Source organism: Micropterus salmoides, unplaced genomic scaffold (assembly GCF_014851395.1).
Source record: "Micropterus salmoides isolate LMB-PRFRI ecotype aquatic unplaced genomic scaffold, ASM1485139v1 Ms_hic_scaffold_1, whole genome shotgun sequence".
Lineage (NCBI taxonomy): Eukaryota > Metazoa > Chordata > Actinopteri > Centrarchiformes > Centrarchidae > Micropterus > Micropterus salmoides.
The window spans coordinates 1,692,415-1,711,982 of record NW_024040040.1 but is presented as its reverse complement, the minus strand read 5'-3'; the positions used below and the strand labels follow the sequence as shown (position 1 = coordinate 1,711,982).

Here is a 19,568-nt window from a genome sequence, read left to right as displayed (position 1 = left end):
GTGTGTGCAAGCACCCAAGTTATTTTGGTGTAATTTCATGAAATAAAACCTTATTTTTCATCCAAAAGAATTTCAAAACGGGTCAGATTTGAGCCGAAGATAACACAAGGGTTAATCAGGTTCCCACTGAGTGCATTTAAATACTTTAACATCAGTGATGTACATTATAACATTAAATAGAATAAAAACAGGAAAATAGATCCTAAACATTCAACCAAGGCAGCAGAGGCACTTACATCAGTTTAATCGTGTTTTAGTTCATTACATTAGTAATTATTCTGACGTACCAAATGACTCAAAACTAAAATGATCATCAAAAACTCGAATAATTAATCATTATTAATTAACAGGAAACATTATTAACAGTTACCATTAAAAACACCAAGAACATCAGCTGATTATTCAGAGATAGTTTGATGCCAGCTGTACAGAGTGTGTTTTATATGTAGTACTGCAGTGTAGGCCTACATCCTGGATTTCAGTACACACCTGTTTGGCTCACTGTTGGAGGGGAGCAGCAGGGAAAACAGAAAATAGGAAGGTTGTTTTCAATCCCTTGCAAACAGTTTTTCATCGTCCACCTGAATGTTGTGGATCTCAGCGTGATGTGAAAAGAGGAGGCCGGTCAGTCCTCCCGGACTGGACTCTCAGGCCGACCGACAGACTGTAAGTTTAACAAACTCCTTTCTTTTTCTAAATCCTCTTTTTGTTTTGTGCTGTATGAACTAAATTGATTTTGTTAACCTTTTAGAAATAACCACACCTCAGATTAATTTGTTTGGTTGGGGTTGTGTGGACTGACAGGAGAAGGCCAGAGGCTCAGGTTCTGCTTTGTTTGTTTTATATGTACTTTATTGGTTCTTCATTTTGATTGATGACTGGATGAAATGATCGTTGATGAATGATTTTAGCCTGGAGTTTTCCCTTGTGGCAGCAGGTGGGGAAAAAAACCTTCTGAAACTTCACAGATGTGTAATTAGGTCCGTTGGAGTTGACTGCGGCTGATCACTGATGTGATAGTCAAACGTGAGCTGCAGGGCGGGAATAAAAACGGACACATTGTAGCTGCATCAGCTTGCTGAGGTGTTACCCAATCAGCAGGGCCGACTTTGTACACTTGTGTCCATGTTTTGCTACGTTTTGTCAGCCCAGGTAAACATTGAACAGGAACAGGACGTGACCTCATACAGGATATGGAGCAAAGATGTGACGTTTCATTGCATGAAAACATAAACAACAGTTTTTTTCAGCTCTTCTACTTTTTCCTTCTGTAATAAATGAAAGTTAACATTTGTGAGTTCAGTAACTTTCCAAGAAGAAGCTTGAGTTTAAAGAAGAATATGAAATTAGTTCCTAAAAACACGTGTTGATGACGACGAGTAGACGTCCAGTCTGCAGCTTGTGATTAAACAGCTTAACGAAGGATATTTTAATTTGTGGTATTATCAGCGCAGTCTCAGTCCTCGGCCCTCTTTAAGACTCTCTGTATGCCTGTCAGGTCTGGGAGGTTTCCCACGAGTCGGTCTGGGATCAGATCCAGCATTCAGACCTCGTTAACCCCTCGTTGGGAAGTCTTCTCCCTCTGCGGCTCGTGTTGACGGCCTTTGCGGCGTGACCTGAACGCACCATTATCCTCTGACACACATACACAGGCCTCCATCAGTACTGTGGTCGTCATGGTAACAGCCCGTTAGAGCCTGAAACAAAGAGACTGAGGCAGCCAATCAGAACGCAGCTGGTACTCACCTCCCCCCCCCCCTCCCGGCAGAGAATAAAAGGAAACTTTACTTCCTCTTACACTAAACCAAACTCTGGGCTCGGTGTCTAACATGAAGCAGGGGCTTCTGGGAAGACAAGCCGTGGCAGGGCCGATTGATCCTGCAGGGTGAAGTCAGCGGGAAGGGAACGCTGTCCTGACAGGCTCCTCACACCTGTGACAGGTAAGGTGAAGCAGCTCACAGCCAGAGATCACACGTTGTTAAAATGCTCAAACTTTACATGAAGTTTGGTTCACAGGAGGCCGAGCTGGTGTTTGAGTGCGGAGCAGAAGTGCAGCAACAACATGGTACAAGAAATGAAATATGAAGTCTTTTTTAACGTTTATTTTATGTAGTTTTATTCTATCATACTAATTGTAAATATTTTTAAATTATATGTTTGATTAAATCTGTGTGATTGTTATATTTTTTTCATGAAAGCATTTAATAAATTTTTTTGAGGTTGCTGTTTTACAAGGTAGTAACACAAAGTCCTCTTCACATTAAAAAGACCATAGATGTAAAACACAGTCTTGCGCTCACAGCCCGGTACACGGACCGAACGCTGAGCCCGCATGAGTCCGCTGAGCCCGCATGAGTCCGCTGAGCCCGCATGAGTCCGCATGAGTCTGCATGAGTCCGCTGAGCCCGCATGAGTCCGCTGAGTCCGCATGAGTCCGCTGAGCCCGCATGAGTCCGCATGAGCCCGCATGAGTCCGCTGAGTCCGCTGAGCCCGCATGAGTCCGCTGAGTCCGCATGAGTCCGCTGAGTCCGCTGAGCCCGCATGAGTCCGCTGAGTCCGCATGAGCCCGCATGAGTCCGCTGAGTCCGCATGAGTCCGCTGAGTCCGCTGAGCCCGCATGAGTCCGCTGAGTCCGCATGAGCCCGCATGAGCCCGCATGAGTCCGCTGAGTCCGCTGAGCCCGCATGAGTCCGCTGAGTCCGCATGAGTCCGCTGAGTCCGCTGAGCCCGCATGAGTCCGCATGAGCCCGCATGAGTCCGCTGAGTCCGCATGAGTCCGCTGAGTCCGCTGAGCCCGCATGAGTCCGCTGAGTCCGCATGAGCCCGCATGAGCCCGCATGAGTCCGCTGAGTCCGCTGAGCCCGCATGAGTCCGCTGAGTCCGCATGAGTCCGCTGAGTCCGCTGAGCCCGCATGAGTCCGCATGAGTCCGCTGAGTCCGCATGAGCCCGCATGAGTCCGCATGAGCCCCGTTTTGTTCGGACCTTTAGGAGCAGCCTTAAGTCAGAGCTGGGCCAACATGGCTCCTGTCCCGGCTCTCTTTCCTCTCCTTTGAATTGAACTGAAAAGTGTCAACTCAAAGTTTTATTCAGTGCTTGTTAGTTCATCGTTCAGCAGACTGACTTACGTGCTGATGTCTGTTTTACTCTGACGGGACAAGTGCAGGACAGCAACTGAAGAGGAAACAAAGAATTTAAAGCCAGAGCATTTAAAACTTTCTAACTCAACACATCCTCACATATGGAGGCTTGCTCAGACTCCTTGGCATCACTTTTTAACGCCCTGAGTACCCTTAAGTATTATTAAGTAAGATTATCAACAATAAATCTGCAACGTCCTGTTAGACTTTCAAAATAAAACTAGTGTTTACTGCTGTGAAACATTGCAGTTTGGTTAGGTGTATGATTTGGGTTAAATTAACTACGTTAGGTGACTTTACTTACGTAAGTTAAGTAACGTTACTTGCGTAACCTACATAAGATCACTAAAAACAACCAGTGTCTTTTTTCTCCTGGCCGAAAGTTCGGTTTGTGGCCCACCGTCCACCTCCTCACTCTGACCTTTCTGCTATTTACTCCAGCTTTTAGCATTTAGAAGTGACACTACAGGACTTCCTCTGCGCTGAACTCTGAGGCCAAAGGGAACCAAATCTGAGTTTTTTGCTCATACGTGACTCAGATCTTGTTGTCGTTTTGGTCTGTATTGTTAGTTCCTGTTCATGTCGTTCTCTGTCTTTATTTATTCTCTCCCTCCTCTGTGTTAGCATCTCTTGTCCCTGGTTGGGTTTTCTTTTATCCTCGCTGTCTTGTTTTGTGCTCCCTGTTTATTTTCCTTGTCCTTAGTATTTATGTTTGGTCTTATTCTGTTTTCTGATCTTAGTTCTTAGTCCTGTGGCTTAGTTCATGTCCTAGTCTTTACTCCTGGTCTGTGTACTTGTGTTTGTTGTGATTTTACCTTGTCTGCTCCGTGTTCTGTTTGTGGTTTTGCATTTCTGTTCCGCTCGGTTGGTTTCTCCTGCTTCCCTGTTTCACTGTGTCTGCTGTTCACCTGGGCACTCACTCCCTGCTCGCTCGTTTCTTTGAGTTGAGCTTTACGGCCTGCAGTCTGAACGTAGCCTAAGGGGTCGAGAACGGGTTGTGTAACTACACCCTGTAGCTGCACCACCATCAGAAACATTAACATATGACCTCCAGTGTTAGAGGAGTTATGTTGCAGGGCAGCACTGATCCTTCGTGTCCCGAGCTTCACGCTGATTTCTACAGTTTAAACTGACATTACTGTAGTGCAGCAACGTTTTAGTGCAGCGGCTCTAACAAACGCATAGCTGTGTTGTTAAAATGAGGGTGTGTAGAGGTTTTATTCTGACGGGGGCTTGAATGTGAAGGCAAAACCCGTTGACCAGCAGGATTTAGATTCTGATAGGAAAGCTGCTCTAAATAATGAGCTTCCATACTCGCTGTGATCCAGACTGAATGAAACAGGGTGTGTGGCCCCCGTCAGCGTTTTCATTAAACCCGGGACCCGTCCTACGAAGCCGACACACCCGGGATATCTGTCTGTCGTCTGCTTCACTAACCACTGATCACCTGAGCAAGACAGTTCACACTTCAGAGGCGTCCGACCTCTGAAACACGGACAGTCTGACTGGAACTACCTGCGTGCTGTTACAGAAACTGTTTCCTGTCGTCTCCCTCAGGTCTGACCTCTGACGCCCCCCCTCGGCTCTCCCCGTCGGACCCTGTGACCCTCCTCTGTGACCCAGTATGAAGCTGTACAGGAAGTGGTTGCTGGTGGTTCTGTTGGTCTGGCTCTTCCTCTTCCTGTCCCTGCTCTTTCACTTCCTGGACCTCAGATCCTCCTTGCTGCTTAGGTCCAGATCAGCTGCAGAGTCTCGACTCACCAGGACAGAAATCGGCCTGGCCTCCGTTAATGGGGGGACCAGGATTGGCCGCTGGTCCCGGAAACCTGCTGGAGTCTCAGAGAAGAACTGGAAGAGGAGGAGGACTGACTACAGGTCCAGGTCTAAGGATTACTACAGGTCCAGTTCTATCAAGATCCTGCAGAGACTATGGACCGGGAATCTGACAGCGGGGATGCTTAGTCCTCGTCTCCAGAAGATCCGAATGATCCAGCTGAGCTCCAACAGGCACCAGGTGGTGTACCGGGGGCCAAAGGGGGGCCGCAAGTCCAGTCTGCAGTTGTACTGCGAGCTGAAGAGGAGAACCAGGATCCGGACTGTGGACGGGATCGAGGAGCCGTTCTCCAGTCTTGGCTGGGAACGGCTGGTGCCTTCGCTGCCCCTGCAGGAGCTCCGGACGTCTCAGTATCAGACCTGCGCTGTGGTGACATCAGCCGGAGCAATTCTCAACTCATCACTGGGGAGGGAGATCGGTGAGTCCACGTAAAGGCAAGGGGGGTCCAACCTGAGGGCCGGGACCCCCAACAGATGTGTCACTAGATTAAAAGAGCCGAAGAACAAAATGTGTTTTGATTTCCTTCCATTGATTTCAGTTCATTTTTGTTTCAAAATCAACTCCTGGAAACATTTCATTGCGTGGTGCATTCAGGTGCTTAAGTAAGGTCCGACAACAGAGCTTCTTTCATGCATTTATTAGCGATTCATGAAAGAATGTTTACAAACTCAACAGGGAAGAAAAGCGATTATATAAATGTTTTAACAACTTCTCTAAACACCTTACAGACAGGTGAGGTGTGACTCTGTGAAACAGGAAGTGAAACTCTGGTGACGAGGTGTTGCTGCCATCTGGTGGTGACTGAAGGGATTACACCGATCTGATTTATATTTATAAAGAATTCAACTTAAGGTGTGTTTTATAATCAGGGTGTGATTGAACTCAAGATCCACTTACTCACTTGTCCAGGAGCTTTCAGCCACAGCCCACTGTCTTCCTCAGCAGACGGACTTCTTCTGGTTATTGCTGATGAAGGCTGTGAGATATGGTCGAAGGCTCCAGAAGTGGACCTTTAGATGAGATGATTTGTCAGGTGCCGGATTATAATAACAATATTTGGAATGACCTTGAATGACCCCGTCAGGTGAGTTCAGGTGTAGGTTGTTTTTTTGACCTGCTGATGTGTTTAAACGGTTCCTCTCCTGTTTGACTCAGATTCCCATGATGCAGTGCTTCGCTTCAACGCTGCTCCCACCAAAGGCTTCGAGAGAGACGTGGGGACCAAGACCACCTTCCGCCTCATCAACTCCCAGGTGTCTGACCGTTCTGGCCATCAAACTAAGAGCTTTGACTTCTTTCATAATTCTGAATAAACATTTAAATTCAACACTGTTTCTTCTTCTCTCTTCATCAGATCGTAGCTCGGCCCAAACATCAGTTCAACAGCAGCTCGTTGTATCAGGACGTCGCTCTGCTGGTCTGGGACCCGGCTCAGTACTCCTCCAACCTGACGAAGGTGATCTTTGTGGTTTTCTTGAACTCTTCTAAGTAACTTGGTCAAACTTTAGCTTTGAGCTGCTACCAATGATTACTTTTATTAATGAACGATCTCAAACATCTCAAAGATTCAGTTTATTTAATGTTTTATTATAAAAGACTCCGAATAAACAAATATGTATGAAAAAGGTCAACCAATTCATTAATTGACTTGTTGTTCCAGCTGTATTTTTTTTACTTGGACTTCCTTTAAGTCATTAAAGGAAACAACTGGAGGCAGGCGTGTGTTGAACTGGTATTTAAAATGACTCAGAACTGAGTATTTATTATAACAGGAAGCCCGCAGGTGTGATGTGTTTGTTTACTTGTCCAGTAAATAATAACACAATCGATCGAGTCAAATTTCTAAGTGCTGTAAAGCTAAAATCATAAATAAAAGAAACACTTATTGATAAACAACTTATAGGCACAGAGAAACAACTCGTAGAACAACTCAGGAGCCTGGCTGCCGGGTTCTGGATCAGTTACAGGTGGGACTGGGTCAACAGACTGATCCCAGTGTACAGGGAGGAGGAGCAGGAACCCCGACTGACGTGTTGTTTGTCTTCAGTGGTTCCAGAAGCCGGACTTCGATCTGTTCTCGGGGTACGTTGAACGCCGTCGCCGCCAACCTGAGCAGCCATTTTACGTCCTCCACCCAGAATTCATCTGGAACCTGTGGGACCTGATCCAGGACAACACTGAGGACCAGATCCAACCAAACCCGCCCTCATCAGGGTTCACAGGTACCAGCTACTCGCACTACTGCTACACAAATTACACACTGAGAAGAAATACAGCAATACAACTGAGTAAAAGGTACTTTCACTTTCACCAAGTACAACCATTTATTAACATTTCAATTAATATTAAGGAAATTAGAAAAGAGAGAACTGCAATATTTTAAATTAACATTTACATTTATTTTTACATTAGATTTTAACATATTTTTTAAACTATGATTAAAAACAGCACAAATAAAATGTATTAATTAAATGTTAAAGTTAAATTAAAATGTCACATTTCTTTTAAACAATACTTATTATTTTTGCATCGTTTAATTAAATTAAAAAATTTACAGAAAAACAATAAATATTGAAGATTGTAAAGAGAAAACTACCACAGAAGTACAATAAAATAAAACTTAGTAAATAAAAATTGTGGCTTCCGTAATTTTTCATTTAATTCAGTTATTGTATTATTTAAAAAATGCTTGCAAAGCAACACAGTACAGAAAATGTGTAGACCACTGTGTTTAATTTAATATCTTTAAATGTTATAGATACGGCTGAAAATGACATCAGAAATAATAGAATTTCAATTATTTTACACACAATGTAAATTTAAATCCACTGCCAGCTTTTGTTTTTAGCAATTCTGTCAATAAATTCTGTTGTAAGTACAATAAAGGTGTTCTTATGATAAATTAAAACATTAACGTAAATACAATTATCGTTGTAAATGTATTAAATAAAACTTGTTTTTATCTTTAATATATAATTACATGCAGAAAATAGAAATAACAGACAATAATTATTTTACACTCTATAAGAGATATTTAAACATTGTGAGTGTAAAATAGTCCAACAGGAGGAAACAGCATGTTTAGGATAAAAATAAAGTTCTAAAATACAATAAGAACAAGATAAAAGATGAAACAGACAAGTTCATTTTACAGAACTTTATTAACAGCTGACATTCAACAGACCAGAGACGATAGAAAAATATTCACGTTTTATTCAGGCACAGAAACGATTAATCACTCAATGAATTAATAATAAACTGGTGACGTTTTCACCTCACAGCTGCATCGTGATGTTCAGACATTTTCACCTTGTTCACTGATGAAGCAGGTCTGTTAATTAGTGATTCACCTTCAGGTGCCTCTTGACATGTTCCTGTAAGCATTAGTGTAGCGCTATACATTATTTTTCAAGGCGATTAATATAACGATTATTTTTGTTTGTTCTAAGGAAAGAAAAGTTACTCGATTAACAAACCAAAATAAATATCAAAAACATGCCTAATCAATAAATCTATATTTTATTCAGTCATCCTGATGAAGCACATTAGAATAAAGACAATAGCAGCAAATCTTAAAATGAATCAAATTTCCACGTCACTGATGTGTTGTGATAATAACAATAACAGACATTAATTAGGATCATTTCATTATTAAGTAATGCAGTATGATAATAAAATGTATTTCTGCATCAGTGAACACCTGAAAGACAGTCAGAAAGACAGATTGTCTGTAATCAGATTCAGCTGTTTTCTCGCTCATACGTGGCCATTAAAGAAACAGAAAATATGAAACAGCCGATCGTTACATGACTCGCGGTGTAACGTTACGTTACCATGACCGCAGCGGGGCAGAAATTACTTTTAACATGAAGGCAATGAAGAAACACTACGTGTCCTCGTGCTCGTGTGGCGACAGAAAGGAAACACGATTTGCGGTGCTGCCGTCTAGACAAAGTGCTGCGGCGTATGTTTCACGTGTTCGTGGACAGCAGTTGTGCTGCAGTGAAGCCGTTTCCTGTTCAGAGCTCACGGAGCAGCACGTTGTTGAGTGTCTGTCTGAAATACTCCAAACTTTAGACGGTCGAAGGCGCCGAGATACAGCGATTACGTAATCAATTACGTCGACGAATTGCCCCAGCAATAGATTAGTGTGTAATTCTCTGTTAATTACATGTACACTGATGTAATACTCTTAATAATCAAGTATTTTACACATGTCCATTTACACCTACAAGTTACTAAACAGTGAAGTTTCAAATCTTTTTATCACTGACCCAGAACAGCGACACAGTTTGTCCTCTATACCTCAGCTGGTTGAGCATCACAGCCTCGAGGTTTTCAGGTGATACGATCACTGCACCAACACACTGGGGTCACACCTGGGGTGACATCAAGAGTTTCCAGGAGGCGGAGCCACTGTCACACACAACACAGGTGGGGGCGGGACTGTGCCCCACCCCTTGGGTTTCTAGTCCAATCACATGTCTCAGGAGGAGGATTCAGGATAAGGAGGGTTCAGGTGGCTCAGTGGCGTCGGTTCTGTTGGACATGTTGTTCCATCCGTGTGGATTGTACCAGTTCCGGTGAGCACCGCCAGGCCGGTGGCCGCTGGGCTGCTGTCACACACTCTGCGGTTGAGCTGGACCACGGTGGTCCTGGAGGGCATGGAGGACTGAACGTTCTCCGATGTCTGGTGTTTACAGTGGAACAGGATCAGGAAGCAGCGGTAGAACTGAGGACCAAACAGGAACATTAACGGTTAAACATCCATTCTCAATAATAACTAACCTGTACAGGAACTGAAATAACAGCTGGACTCGAACCAACGACCTTACAGGGAGCATTTTAACCCCAAAACATCAGCTAAGAAAATGCTTTCATTTAACATTCATGTTGTTCTAGAGCTTTCTATCACTCAGCACATGGGGTTGCCATGACAAAAGTTAAAGTATTTGTTAGTTTAGATCTTCGTCATCTGTTTACTGAGAAAAACTAGTTTATTCAAATATTTATTAAGAAATCTTGTTGTTTACAAATTGACATGATGTCATCTCTGTGTTCCAGGTATCCTGTTGATGATGTCATTGTGTCGTGAGGTCAGCGTGTACGAATTCATCCCGTCTGTCCGTCAAACTGACCTGTGTCACTATTACGAGCAGTACCACGATGACGCCTGTACACTGGGGGCCTATCACCCTCTGCTGTACGAGAAGCTGCTGATCCAGAGGATCAACCAGGGCCACCGAGACCAGCTGAAGAGGAAGGGCAAGGTCACGCTGAGGGGGTTCAGCGCCATCCAGTGTGGGTCATGATCCAGAATTAACAAACTGAGGGGGTTCGGGACTGTCCAGTGTGGGTCATGATCCAGGTTTAACAAACTGAGGGGGTTCGGGACTGTCCAGTGTGGGTCATGATCCAGGTTTAACAAACTGAGGGGGTTCAGGGTCGTCCAGGGTGGGTCATGATCCAGGTTTAACAAACTGAGGGGGTTCAGGGTCGTCCAGTGTGGGTCATGATCCAGAATTAACAAACTGAGGGGGTTCGGGACTGTCCAGGGTGGGTCATGATCCAGGTTTAACAAACTGAGGGGGTTCAGGGTCGTCCAGGGTGGGTCATGATCCAGGTTTAACAAACTGAGGGGGTTCAGGGTCGTCCAGTGTGGGTCATGATCCAGGTTTAACAAACTGAGGAGGTTCAGGGTCGTCCAGTGTGGGTCATGATCCAGGTTTAACAAACTGAGGAGGTTCAGGGTCGTCCAGGGTGGGTCATGATCCAGGTTTAACAAACTGAGGGGGTTCAGGGTCGTCCAGTGTGGGTCATGATCCAGGTTTAACAAACTGAGGGGGTTCAGGGTCGTCCAGTGTGGGTCATGATCCAGGTTTAACAAACTGAGGGGGTTCAGGGTCGTCCAGGGTGGGTCATGATCCAGGTTTAACAAACTGAGGGGGTTCGGGACTGTCCAGGGTGGGTCATGATCCAGGTTTAACAAACTGAGGGGGTTCAGGGTCGTCCAGTGTGGGTCATGATCCAGGTTTAACAAACTGAGGAGGTAATGTAGTGACTTAGTTTGTGAGTCATTGCATTATGTGGCCGTTCTTTTGCCTCCAGAAGACGTGGACACCTTCATCACTACCTCCTCCCACGCCTTCTGCACCTGATGGAGCTTTGGTGGCATTATTGATCTTGACTTTTAGGAGCAGATCAGTTTCTTCACATGAAATCTGTTCTTTCCGGCTCCGTAAATCCGCCTTTATCATAGCAATGTTCATATTTGTTTTTACAGTTTCTACTAGAAAATATTTACATGCTATGTTTAAAAAACACATTATTTTTCATCCTCTGGATGAATACTCAGTTTTAGCTCCCCTTCTCTGTTGTATGTTACCGGTTACTAACTACTGCTATCAGCAGTAGCTACTCAGTTAGCTGTGCAGCTAGCCGTCCGGTTGCTGATTAGCACAGACGCTCTGGACCGCTTGTTCAGAGCCTCCTGAAAACTGCAGCTACCGTTAACTATAGTGTTAGCAACAAGTAAAGCTATCTGTCCTTCAGGAAACTTTATAAAACACAGAGTTGAGGCAGAGCAGCCAGAGGACATCAGAGGGAAAAACAGAAAATACTTTCCTTAAGAATCATAACAAAACTTTCTGTGAGACACTGAACTGAATCTGCAGCTCCGTGAGCTCGAGTGACCACTTCTCTGCAATGTGGGCTGGTTTATGGAAAATTTGGGGGCATTAAAGAGCCCAGATTATACATCATATCTAGAGCTTGTTGGCAATTGTCCGTTTTTCCAGGGTCTTTTGCATGTGAGAGATTAACATATGAAGGAGGAAACAATGGAGACTGAAACACTTTAATACCAAGGTAAATACAGTTTTCCATCCTATGGCACCTTTAAAAGGAAAGGGAGATGACACTCTGGTTTGTTTATTGCATGTTGAATTTATTTGTCTTAGACAACTATGTAATCAGGACAGATATTTTGTTGGGTTGGGGTTTTACGATGATGCTATTGATGTTTTATGTACTTTCAATAAACTTACTAAATAAAATGTTTGACTACTATCTGATTATGTTGACATATTTTTAATTTTACAGAAGTCACAAGTCACTTTAAGAAACTGTCTCACGGTTTTGACTCCTGGAAACTAATTTGTTATTATTCTGACCTGATGACCAGACTTTGATGCAGTTTCCTGTAACTCATGAGATTAGCTGTCAGAATTATAATTTCACTAATGTCACCCTTTCTCTAAACATCACAATTATTAGAACAATTTTATTATTGTTTATGTCTTTCAGGAAAACCTGTTTCTTAAAGTTAAAACTCAAAAAGCCATAATTGTATTTAGTTTTGTCATTCTTAACTCTCATTTGTTTTTCTGGCAGAATCTAATTTAATCAGATGCTGTTAATTGAGACTGAATGTATTCGTTAAATTGTTACCAGATTCCTGCTGAAGACAGAAACCCTGTTGGACGGTTTCTGTCTTCAGCAGGAATCTGGTTTATGTAAACCAGTCAGCTGTGACAGGAATCCGATAGATGGACCCTCGGGCCCCTCAATGACCCTGCAGATCATAAAAGATTTGATACGCTGCCAGAATGTGTTCTGCATGAGAGAATTTCAGGTTCGAAACACTGAAACGCTGTCAAGCCCAGACATATAAATAAATTAGCAGCATAAATTTAATTTAAATTTTTTTCTCTCAAATAGACCAGGAGCCAAAGGGCCAAATTCACTGTGACTTTATTCTTTTAACACAATTTAATTCAAATCAGATTTTTTTTCTTGGAGCAAATTTAATCCATCACATCTGATTTAGTTGATTGAGAGCAGACTCTTCAAATCAATCTGCATCTCTTGTAGAGCACATGTGGTTTGTGAGTATTCTACATGAATAAAAAGTGAAAACATCTATAACATTTTAATTTTTCAGTCTGACGCCCGACGACAGGTGTGCAATCTAACGAGTACTTTCATTATCGACTAATCTGCCGACTATTTTCATGACTAATCGTTAAGTCTACATAATGTCAAGAAATTTTGAAAAATGCTCATCACGATTCTCCAGAGCCCAAAGTGACGTCATAAATGACAAAGAATAGCAGCAATTCCTCAATTTAAGATGATGAAACCAGCAGATTTGACATATTTTTGTTTAAAAAATGCCTGAAACGATTTAATCAATTATCACAATAGTTGTAGATTAATTTTCTTTCGACCAACTAACCAAATAATCGACTAACCGTTGCAGCGCTACGTCACTGACCTGTTTGTTCATCAGGATGTAGATGACGGGGTTAATGACGGTGCTGCTCTTGGCGAGGAGCGACGGGACGACGCTGGCCACGGGGCTGATGATCCCTGGCCGTCCAAAGGTGGCCATCATGGCAACGACGCCGTACGGCATCCAGCAGACCAGGTAACACACCACCGTGGTGATGACCATGAACAGGATGTGAAAATCTCTGCGACGAGCTGCCGTGTGCCTGATACGACCCACCTGACAGACAAAACAGAAGAAGAAGTGGAACAAATCAGAACGTTTTATAAAATAAACATGTTTAAAGTCGACAAAATAGCAGAAACCTAAATATAGAATATAGACAGGTTCTGGATCTGGTTTTGGTTCCATCGTCTCTGGAGGTTTCTCTCTCAGCTGTTTATTGTTGCTGTGAATCTGAGGAATGTGACTCTGGTCATGTGACCTGTCGGCTCAGGCGTTCACTGATCCTCAACACAGAGAACAGGAAGTGAAGTTTTTTTTAGCCAGAGGTCATCAGTGCATCTGCTGATGGAGAACATCTTATATATATAAATATAACAAATATTATATGATAAATATGAATTTAAACATGATAAGTTTGGATTTGAAGAAACATTTCACGTTTTCATGTTGCAGTCGAGTGATTTCACTTAATTTATTGTGTCCAAAATATAAACACTTAAAAAAGGCTTAAAATAATATGGATGGATTTTAAAAAAGAATAGATGTAAAATAAGCAAGCATACAGTAAATAAAACAAAAGTGAGTGAAAAATAAAGAAGACAATAAAAAAATATGACAGAAAAAGAACAAATGGAAACAAGTAAATATAAATAAATAAATATAAAAATACACAAAATGTGTAAATAAATATAAAGCAATTAAGAAATATGCAGAAGAAATGTCCAACAATTTAAAACTGGTCAAAAACAATAATAATAAAAATAATAAATGAAAAATAAAACGAACTATTTAAGAAATCATATAAAATCATAATAAGAATTAAATATACCAAAAAATCGAAATAATATTGAATAAAATAATATAATAAATATAAATCTACAAGCTAAATATAAATGAGTCGATACATTTTAACATTAACAGACGCTGACGGTTTAACCTGTCGCAGCACTTTCACTTCCTGACCTGACTTCAAACCAGTTTTACTGGTAAATACAGCCTGTCGTGATGTTTCTCCTGTATCAGAGTTCAGTGATGGACGACTCTTAAAATGAACATTACAAACCAAAAAGAACTCTGATTGGCCGCTGTGACCCACCTGTTTGACGGCGTAGAGCAGGCGGCCGTAGCAGTAGACCATGACGAGGACGGGGAGGCCCAGACAGAAGACAAACAGACAGATGATGTACGAGTGAGAGCCGAACGACCTCTCCGTCCACGTCACCGAGCAGCTGGTCCCGGCCCCCTCGGGGCCGTAGCTGCTCCAGCCCAGCAGGGGGGGCACCGTCCACAGCAGGGAGTACAGCCACGCACCCCCCACCGCCAGCAGTGGCTTCCTGTAGTCCGAGACCTGCTTGTTGTACACCATCAGGGTGCTGTACCGGTCGTAGGACAGGGCGGCCAGAGAGATCAGAGACACGATGCCTGATGGAGACAAAACAGGAAGTGAGATACCTGGGACACCTGGGACACCTGGGGAACCTGGGACACCTGGGACACCTGGGGAACCTGGGACACCTGGGACACCTGGACTCGGACAACGTCACATAGAACGATGCTGCCTTGGAATTTGATAATAAAAACTTAATTTAACTGCTGACACCACATTTAAAAATGTTTTTCTAGTTTAAGCTTTGTCCATCCATCAATCCATAGTCAACCTCTTATCCTGCGTACAGGGCCGCGGGGGGCCGGAGCCGATCCCAGCTGACATCGGGCGAAAGGGGGGGTACACCCTGGACAGGTCGCCAGCCCATCGCAGGGCCAGTTTAAGCTTCGTCTCAAAGTAAATCATTTTAAAGCTGCAGATATTTTACTTTTAAATCTGTTTCCTGAGCTCAGTCGGCTGTACCGTTAACCGTTTAACAAGATATGATTTAATTAAATAAACCTTAACGAGCAGATTTAACAGGTTCGTTTTTGGAAACATGTTCATTAAATCCTCCGCAGAATCAAACTACATCCTGAGTTCATGTCATTTCCAGCAGACTGATCACTGCTGACCCAAATCTCACTAATTCCATCATTATAGAGCTCCTTCAGTCTTGAACCGTCCTCCAGGAGGGTCTGATCTGCATCAGCAGATCTGAGGAATCAACACAGGTCCGCCTGATTTAACGTCACTGATTTATTTTGAGAGGCGTCTTTGCCTTGAGAGAAGAGGAAAGTTAAAGGATTAAAGAGACGGCTCAACATCGTTCAGGATGTGTGTAGCCTAGCTTAGCACAAAGACTGGAAGCAGAGGGAAACTGCTAGCCAGATAGCAACAAAACAGTTAATGGCAGTAAAACCAGTGTTTTAATGTGTGTGTGTTTAGCCTAGCTTAATTAGCACAAAGACGGGAAGCATGTGCTAGCTTGCAGAGCAACAAACAGCTAGCATGATTAACATTATGCTAGGTGTTTAAACCTGGTCATAATATCGACAAACAGTTAGCATACCCAAAATTGTAGCTGAATGCCATATTAGCTAAACAGTTAGCATAGCCAATGTTATGGTAGCTGTTTGTAGGTAACTTATACCATAGTGTGTTCAGCCTAGCTTAGCATCACTGAAATCAGTCAACGTAGCAAAAACTGGAATAAAAGAGACGACTTACATATTAATAGCAGCTAGCATGATAACTGGCTCATTATGTAGAAACTGTTTCAAAGTTCGTCAAAGCTCTAATAACCCACACACCACAAACTTCTTTTGCTAACCAGCTAGAGAGCAAACGTTACTTAGCTTCCATGTTAGCATGTTAGTCACCAAGCAATATATTTCTGATGATAACAGTTTCATTTCTGTGCATTTAGTGTATTGGTTCGTGGAGTGTTTGGCCTAGCTTAGCACAAAGACAGGAAACAGAGAACTGTTAGCCTAACAAGACATGGATGTTTGAGCTAGCTTTGGTAGCGACAAACAGTTAGCATATCCAACATAAAGTAAAAAGGAGTCGTTGTGGTGTTAGCATTTAGCATAAGATTTCTTGCTGCAGCTCTCAGCTGTTTGACTGAACTTCCTCTGAGGTTAAAGGTAACCCGCAGGCATAAAGAATGATAATAACGAGCTGCAGCTGAGCCCGAAAGCTTCCTTACATAATCTCAGCCAGATTATAACTGCAGCTGTCAGGCTGCATGTGAACAGCTGCTCAGAGGAACGACTTCCATCTGCTGCTCCTTTATATGTCCAATAAAAACCATCTATAACCAACTGAAGCTGCAGCAGTAGACTCATAAATATATTAAATAAATAATCTCAAATTATTACTATTTTCAGTTTATTATTTTAGTAACTGTTCCCTTATTTTTTTAAATTTCTGATTTTTTAGTTGTTTTTTTATTTATTTATTTTGTCTAATAATACACACACTGTCACGCTCTGCCGGTCAGCCATTCTTTGTGTTGCACTTTTGAGTTTAGTATCTGCCTTATAGTATGTTAGGTTTTGGGGGTCTGTCTTGTCTGTCGTCTAGTGTTTGGTAACCCTTGTCATGTCTGTTACCCCAGTTATCCCTCTGCATGTCTGTCTCTGTTTTCCCCTGCCTGTGCCTCGTTAGCCTCATGTCTTTCACCTGTGTTGCTCCCGCCCTGCTCGTTAGTCCCTGTGTGTATATATACCTGGTGTTTCTTTCTTGTCTTTGTCGGGTCATTGTATGTTGTTACCCTGTGTAGCAGTGTGTTTCGTGTCGTCAGCCTCACTCGTCGTCTCTCCCTGTTTCCCTGCCGTTATTGGATTTTGTATTTCTGTTGGACAGCCCTGGTTTTTGGACTCAGTCTATCAGCCACTCTGTTTGTAAGTGTGCTCGCTTTTTGTTATATTAAAACCACTGAACTATACCTGCTCCGCTCTGTGTTTGGGTCCTCCAACCTGCTCCACCCTGCCTTCACCACAAAACCGTGACACACACACTTCCTGTTTTACTTATTTATTTTTAATATTTATTTACTTTATTTTATATTTTATTTGTATTTTTTCACACACTTACTGTTTTATTTACTTAATGAAATGTATGAAACTGATTGTTCTTGTGTAATTTATTTGTAGCTGTGGCAATATTGTTTTACATTCATGCCAATAAAGCTGAATTGAAAGTATTTAGACACAATAGTTCAAAATATTTCAATAACAATAGTTTGTGTTTTTCTAACTCTTCTCTAATATCTTGAGAAAAAGGAGAGTAATTGAACAGAGGGTTTGGTTTGAGGCTACAAGAGTTCTTGATCATACACAAAGAACTGGTGGTCTGGGGGCCCTGGTGGTCTGGGGGGCCCCAGGCCTCCTGTCAGCCTCCAGTCTGCCCTGTTACTACAACATTTATCTGTCAGCTGCTGATTTAACATGAACATGTCATTGGTGGGAACTGTTGGGTCTCTGTAACAGCACAGAGTTCGGTAAACTATGAGAAGTGACATGAGATCACAGTTGTTGTGAATTGGGGCTATATACAGTAAATAAAACTGAATATATCATCTGATTCGGTTCATGTAATTCTACTTAATCCATCCATCAATATTAATTCACTTTGTAGATTTGTAGGTAATTCTGGATCATCAGTTTCATGATGATTTAATTTAAGTGAATTTAAATCAATTGAATGAATAAAGATTGATCAGTTTAATAATTAAAATCAATTATTCCATTTTTTAAAAATATGTAATTTACTTTTCTAATGGGTGTTTATAAGCTGTCCACACTTTAAATGAAGGCGCTGTGCTGGAGGACAACAGGTGAGGCTTCACCTTCGGCCCAGAAACACCTGGACTCCTGTAGGAGTAGCGCCGATGCAACACCAGAATCTGTGACTAAACCCAAACATGGGTTTCTAATCAGCCTACTTCTGGTACCTAAACCTAACCAAACTGCAACCAGTCAACAAAATCCTGTGGCGCCGAACTTCTCTGGGTCACAGAATCATTTTGGTGTCACTCCGGTACATTCACACCTGAGACTCACCGAAGCAGGAGTTGACGAAGCCGTACCACATGCAGCCGAGCCGGCCGTACAGCCAGCGCGTCCGCAGGCTGGAGGCGAAGCTGAGCGTCGTGCCGCAGACGCACACCAGCATGTCGCTGACGCTGATGTTGAGCAGCAGCATGTTGACCGGGGTCCGCAGAGTCTTGAAGCGGCAGAACAGAACCAGAACCAGCAGGTTGTTGAGGAAACCGAACACCATGATGGAGCCCAGAAACACCGACACCACGCGGTGACCGCTGCGCGACAGCCGCCCGAGCGCCGAGTCGCTCCAGTCCCGCTCCAGAGAGGACAGGTTCAGGCTGGACGTCAGGTTGAAGTCGCTCCCCTCGGAGAACATGTCGGGCTGCGGGTCCTCTCTGGAGAACGTAAAAAGCAACAGAAGCTTTCTGGAGTTCACACACTGATGAAGGCTCGAGTCCTGCAGCGACGCGCCGCCGCTGCTTTCTGCTCCATCTTCACCGGAGCGGAGCGGCACGCGCCAGGACAGACCAATCACAGGATCGATAATCCGGAGGTGAGTCCGATCAGCTTCTTCTTCGTCTGCGGAATAAGATAACAAAGTGTCTGTGTCCCCGCGTGCAGCCAAATGACGCTCGGCTCGCGCGCTCTGCTTTAAGTACCATCAACACTGTAAGAAGTGAGCGCGTGACTTTATCCCAAACACGGCACTGCATGTATACTACAAGTACTACACTGGAGCATAGTAGAGTACTTACTGTACTGCACTACAGGACTGCAGAGATGCTGAACCACAGAAGAAGGCGGCTGCAGGACTGTTGGCACCTACATCCCTTTTCCAGCACATCTCAGTCAGCTGTTTAACATCTAATTGTGCTGGGAAAACATTTTATCTGTATCAAAATGAAAAACAGCTGTTTCCGCTTTAATATTAGTGGATCTGACCTCTGTTTGGGTAATCATGCAATAAGTTTTGGAACTATACTATAAACCAGGATGTGTAATGTTGCTATGGAGGAGGGCTGTAGCTTAGATATGCTTCCATTTTGCCTGCAGGTAGCTACACCTGAAACATGTTACAGGACTAAACTCCTCAGGGCTTTTACTCTGATAGTTTACAGGAAGAGTAAATGTCAAATTTCTTACCTGAGGACAGACACCTGTTTTCTCCTGAACAGTGTTGAGACCTCACAGATGAAGTTTATCATGTGGGCCCCGAACTCCGT

General features: G+C 43.1%; 3 protein-coding genes across 4 annotated transcripts in view; 1 reads left to right on the top strand and 2 right to left on the bottom strand.

The window, feature by feature from the left end:
* LOC119915558 (NACHT, LRR and PYD domains-containing protein 12-like) overlaps positions 1–19,568 on the bottom strand; it is a 74,476-nt gene that overhangs the window by 18,441 nt on the left and 36,467 nt on the right.
* LOC119907989 (beta-galactoside alpha-2,6-sialyltransferase 2-like) lies at positions 1,805–12,030 on the top strand. 2 transcript variants are annotated; one of them, XM_038725816.1, is made up of 7 exons: positions 1,815–1,940; positions 2,017–2,065; positions 4,697–5,391; positions 6,129–6,226; positions 6,328–6,429; positions 7,021–7,195; positions 10,038–12,030. In XM_038725816.1, exons 3-7 carry the CDS (start codon positions 4,764–4,766, stop codon positions 10,283–10,285), a joined length of 1,251 nt encoding a protein of 416 aa, XP_038581744.1. In that variant the 5' UTR covers positions 1,815–1,940; positions 2,017–2,065; positions 4,697–4,763; the 3' UTR covers positions 10,286–12,030. The 2 variants fall into 2 exon arrangements, with proteins under 2 accessions (XP_038581691.1, XP_038581744.1); XM_038725763.1 differs by lacking the exon at positions 2,017–2,065 and having other exon boundaries at positions 1,805–1,940.
* LOC119916454 (pinopsin-like) lies at positions 8,573–18,848 on the bottom strand. Its single transcript, XM_038736514.1, has 4 exons — positions 18,364–18,848; positions 14,525–14,850; positions 13,249–13,482; positions 8,573–9,705 (listed from the first exon to the last, which is right to left on the bottom strand). Exons 1-4 carry the CDS (start codon positions 18,719–18,721, stop codon positions 9,460–9,462), a joined length of 1,164 nt encoding a protein of 387 aa, XP_038592442.1. The 5' UTR covers positions 18,722–18,848; the 3' UTR covers positions 8,573–9,459.

Coding starts and splice junctions, on each gene's coding strand:
- LOC119916454 (XM_038736514.1), bottom strand. CDS start 18,721: ATGTTCTCCGAGGGGAGCGACTTCAACCTGACGTCCAGCCTGAACCTG. Junction 14,851..18,363: donor CTTCGTCAACTCCTGCTTCG/GTGAGTCTCAGG, acceptor TGTCTCCATCAG/GCATCGTGTCTCTGATCTCT. Junction 13,483..14,524: donor TGCTCTACGCCGTCAAACAG/GTGGGTCACAGC, acceptor TTTGTCTGTCAG/GTGGGTCGTATCAGGCACAC.
- LOC119907989 (XM_038725763.1), top strand. CDS start 4,764: ATGAAGCTGTACAGGAAGTGGTTGCTGGTGGTTCTGTTGGTCTGGCTC. Junction 5,392..6,128: donor ATCACTGGGGAGGGAGATCG/GTGAGTCCACGT, acceptor TGTTTGACTCAG/ATTCCCATGATGCAGTGCTT. Junction 6,430..7,020: donor ACTCCTCCAACCTGACGAAG/GTGATCTTTGTG, acceptor GTTTGTCTTCAG/TGGTTCCAGAAGCCGGACTT.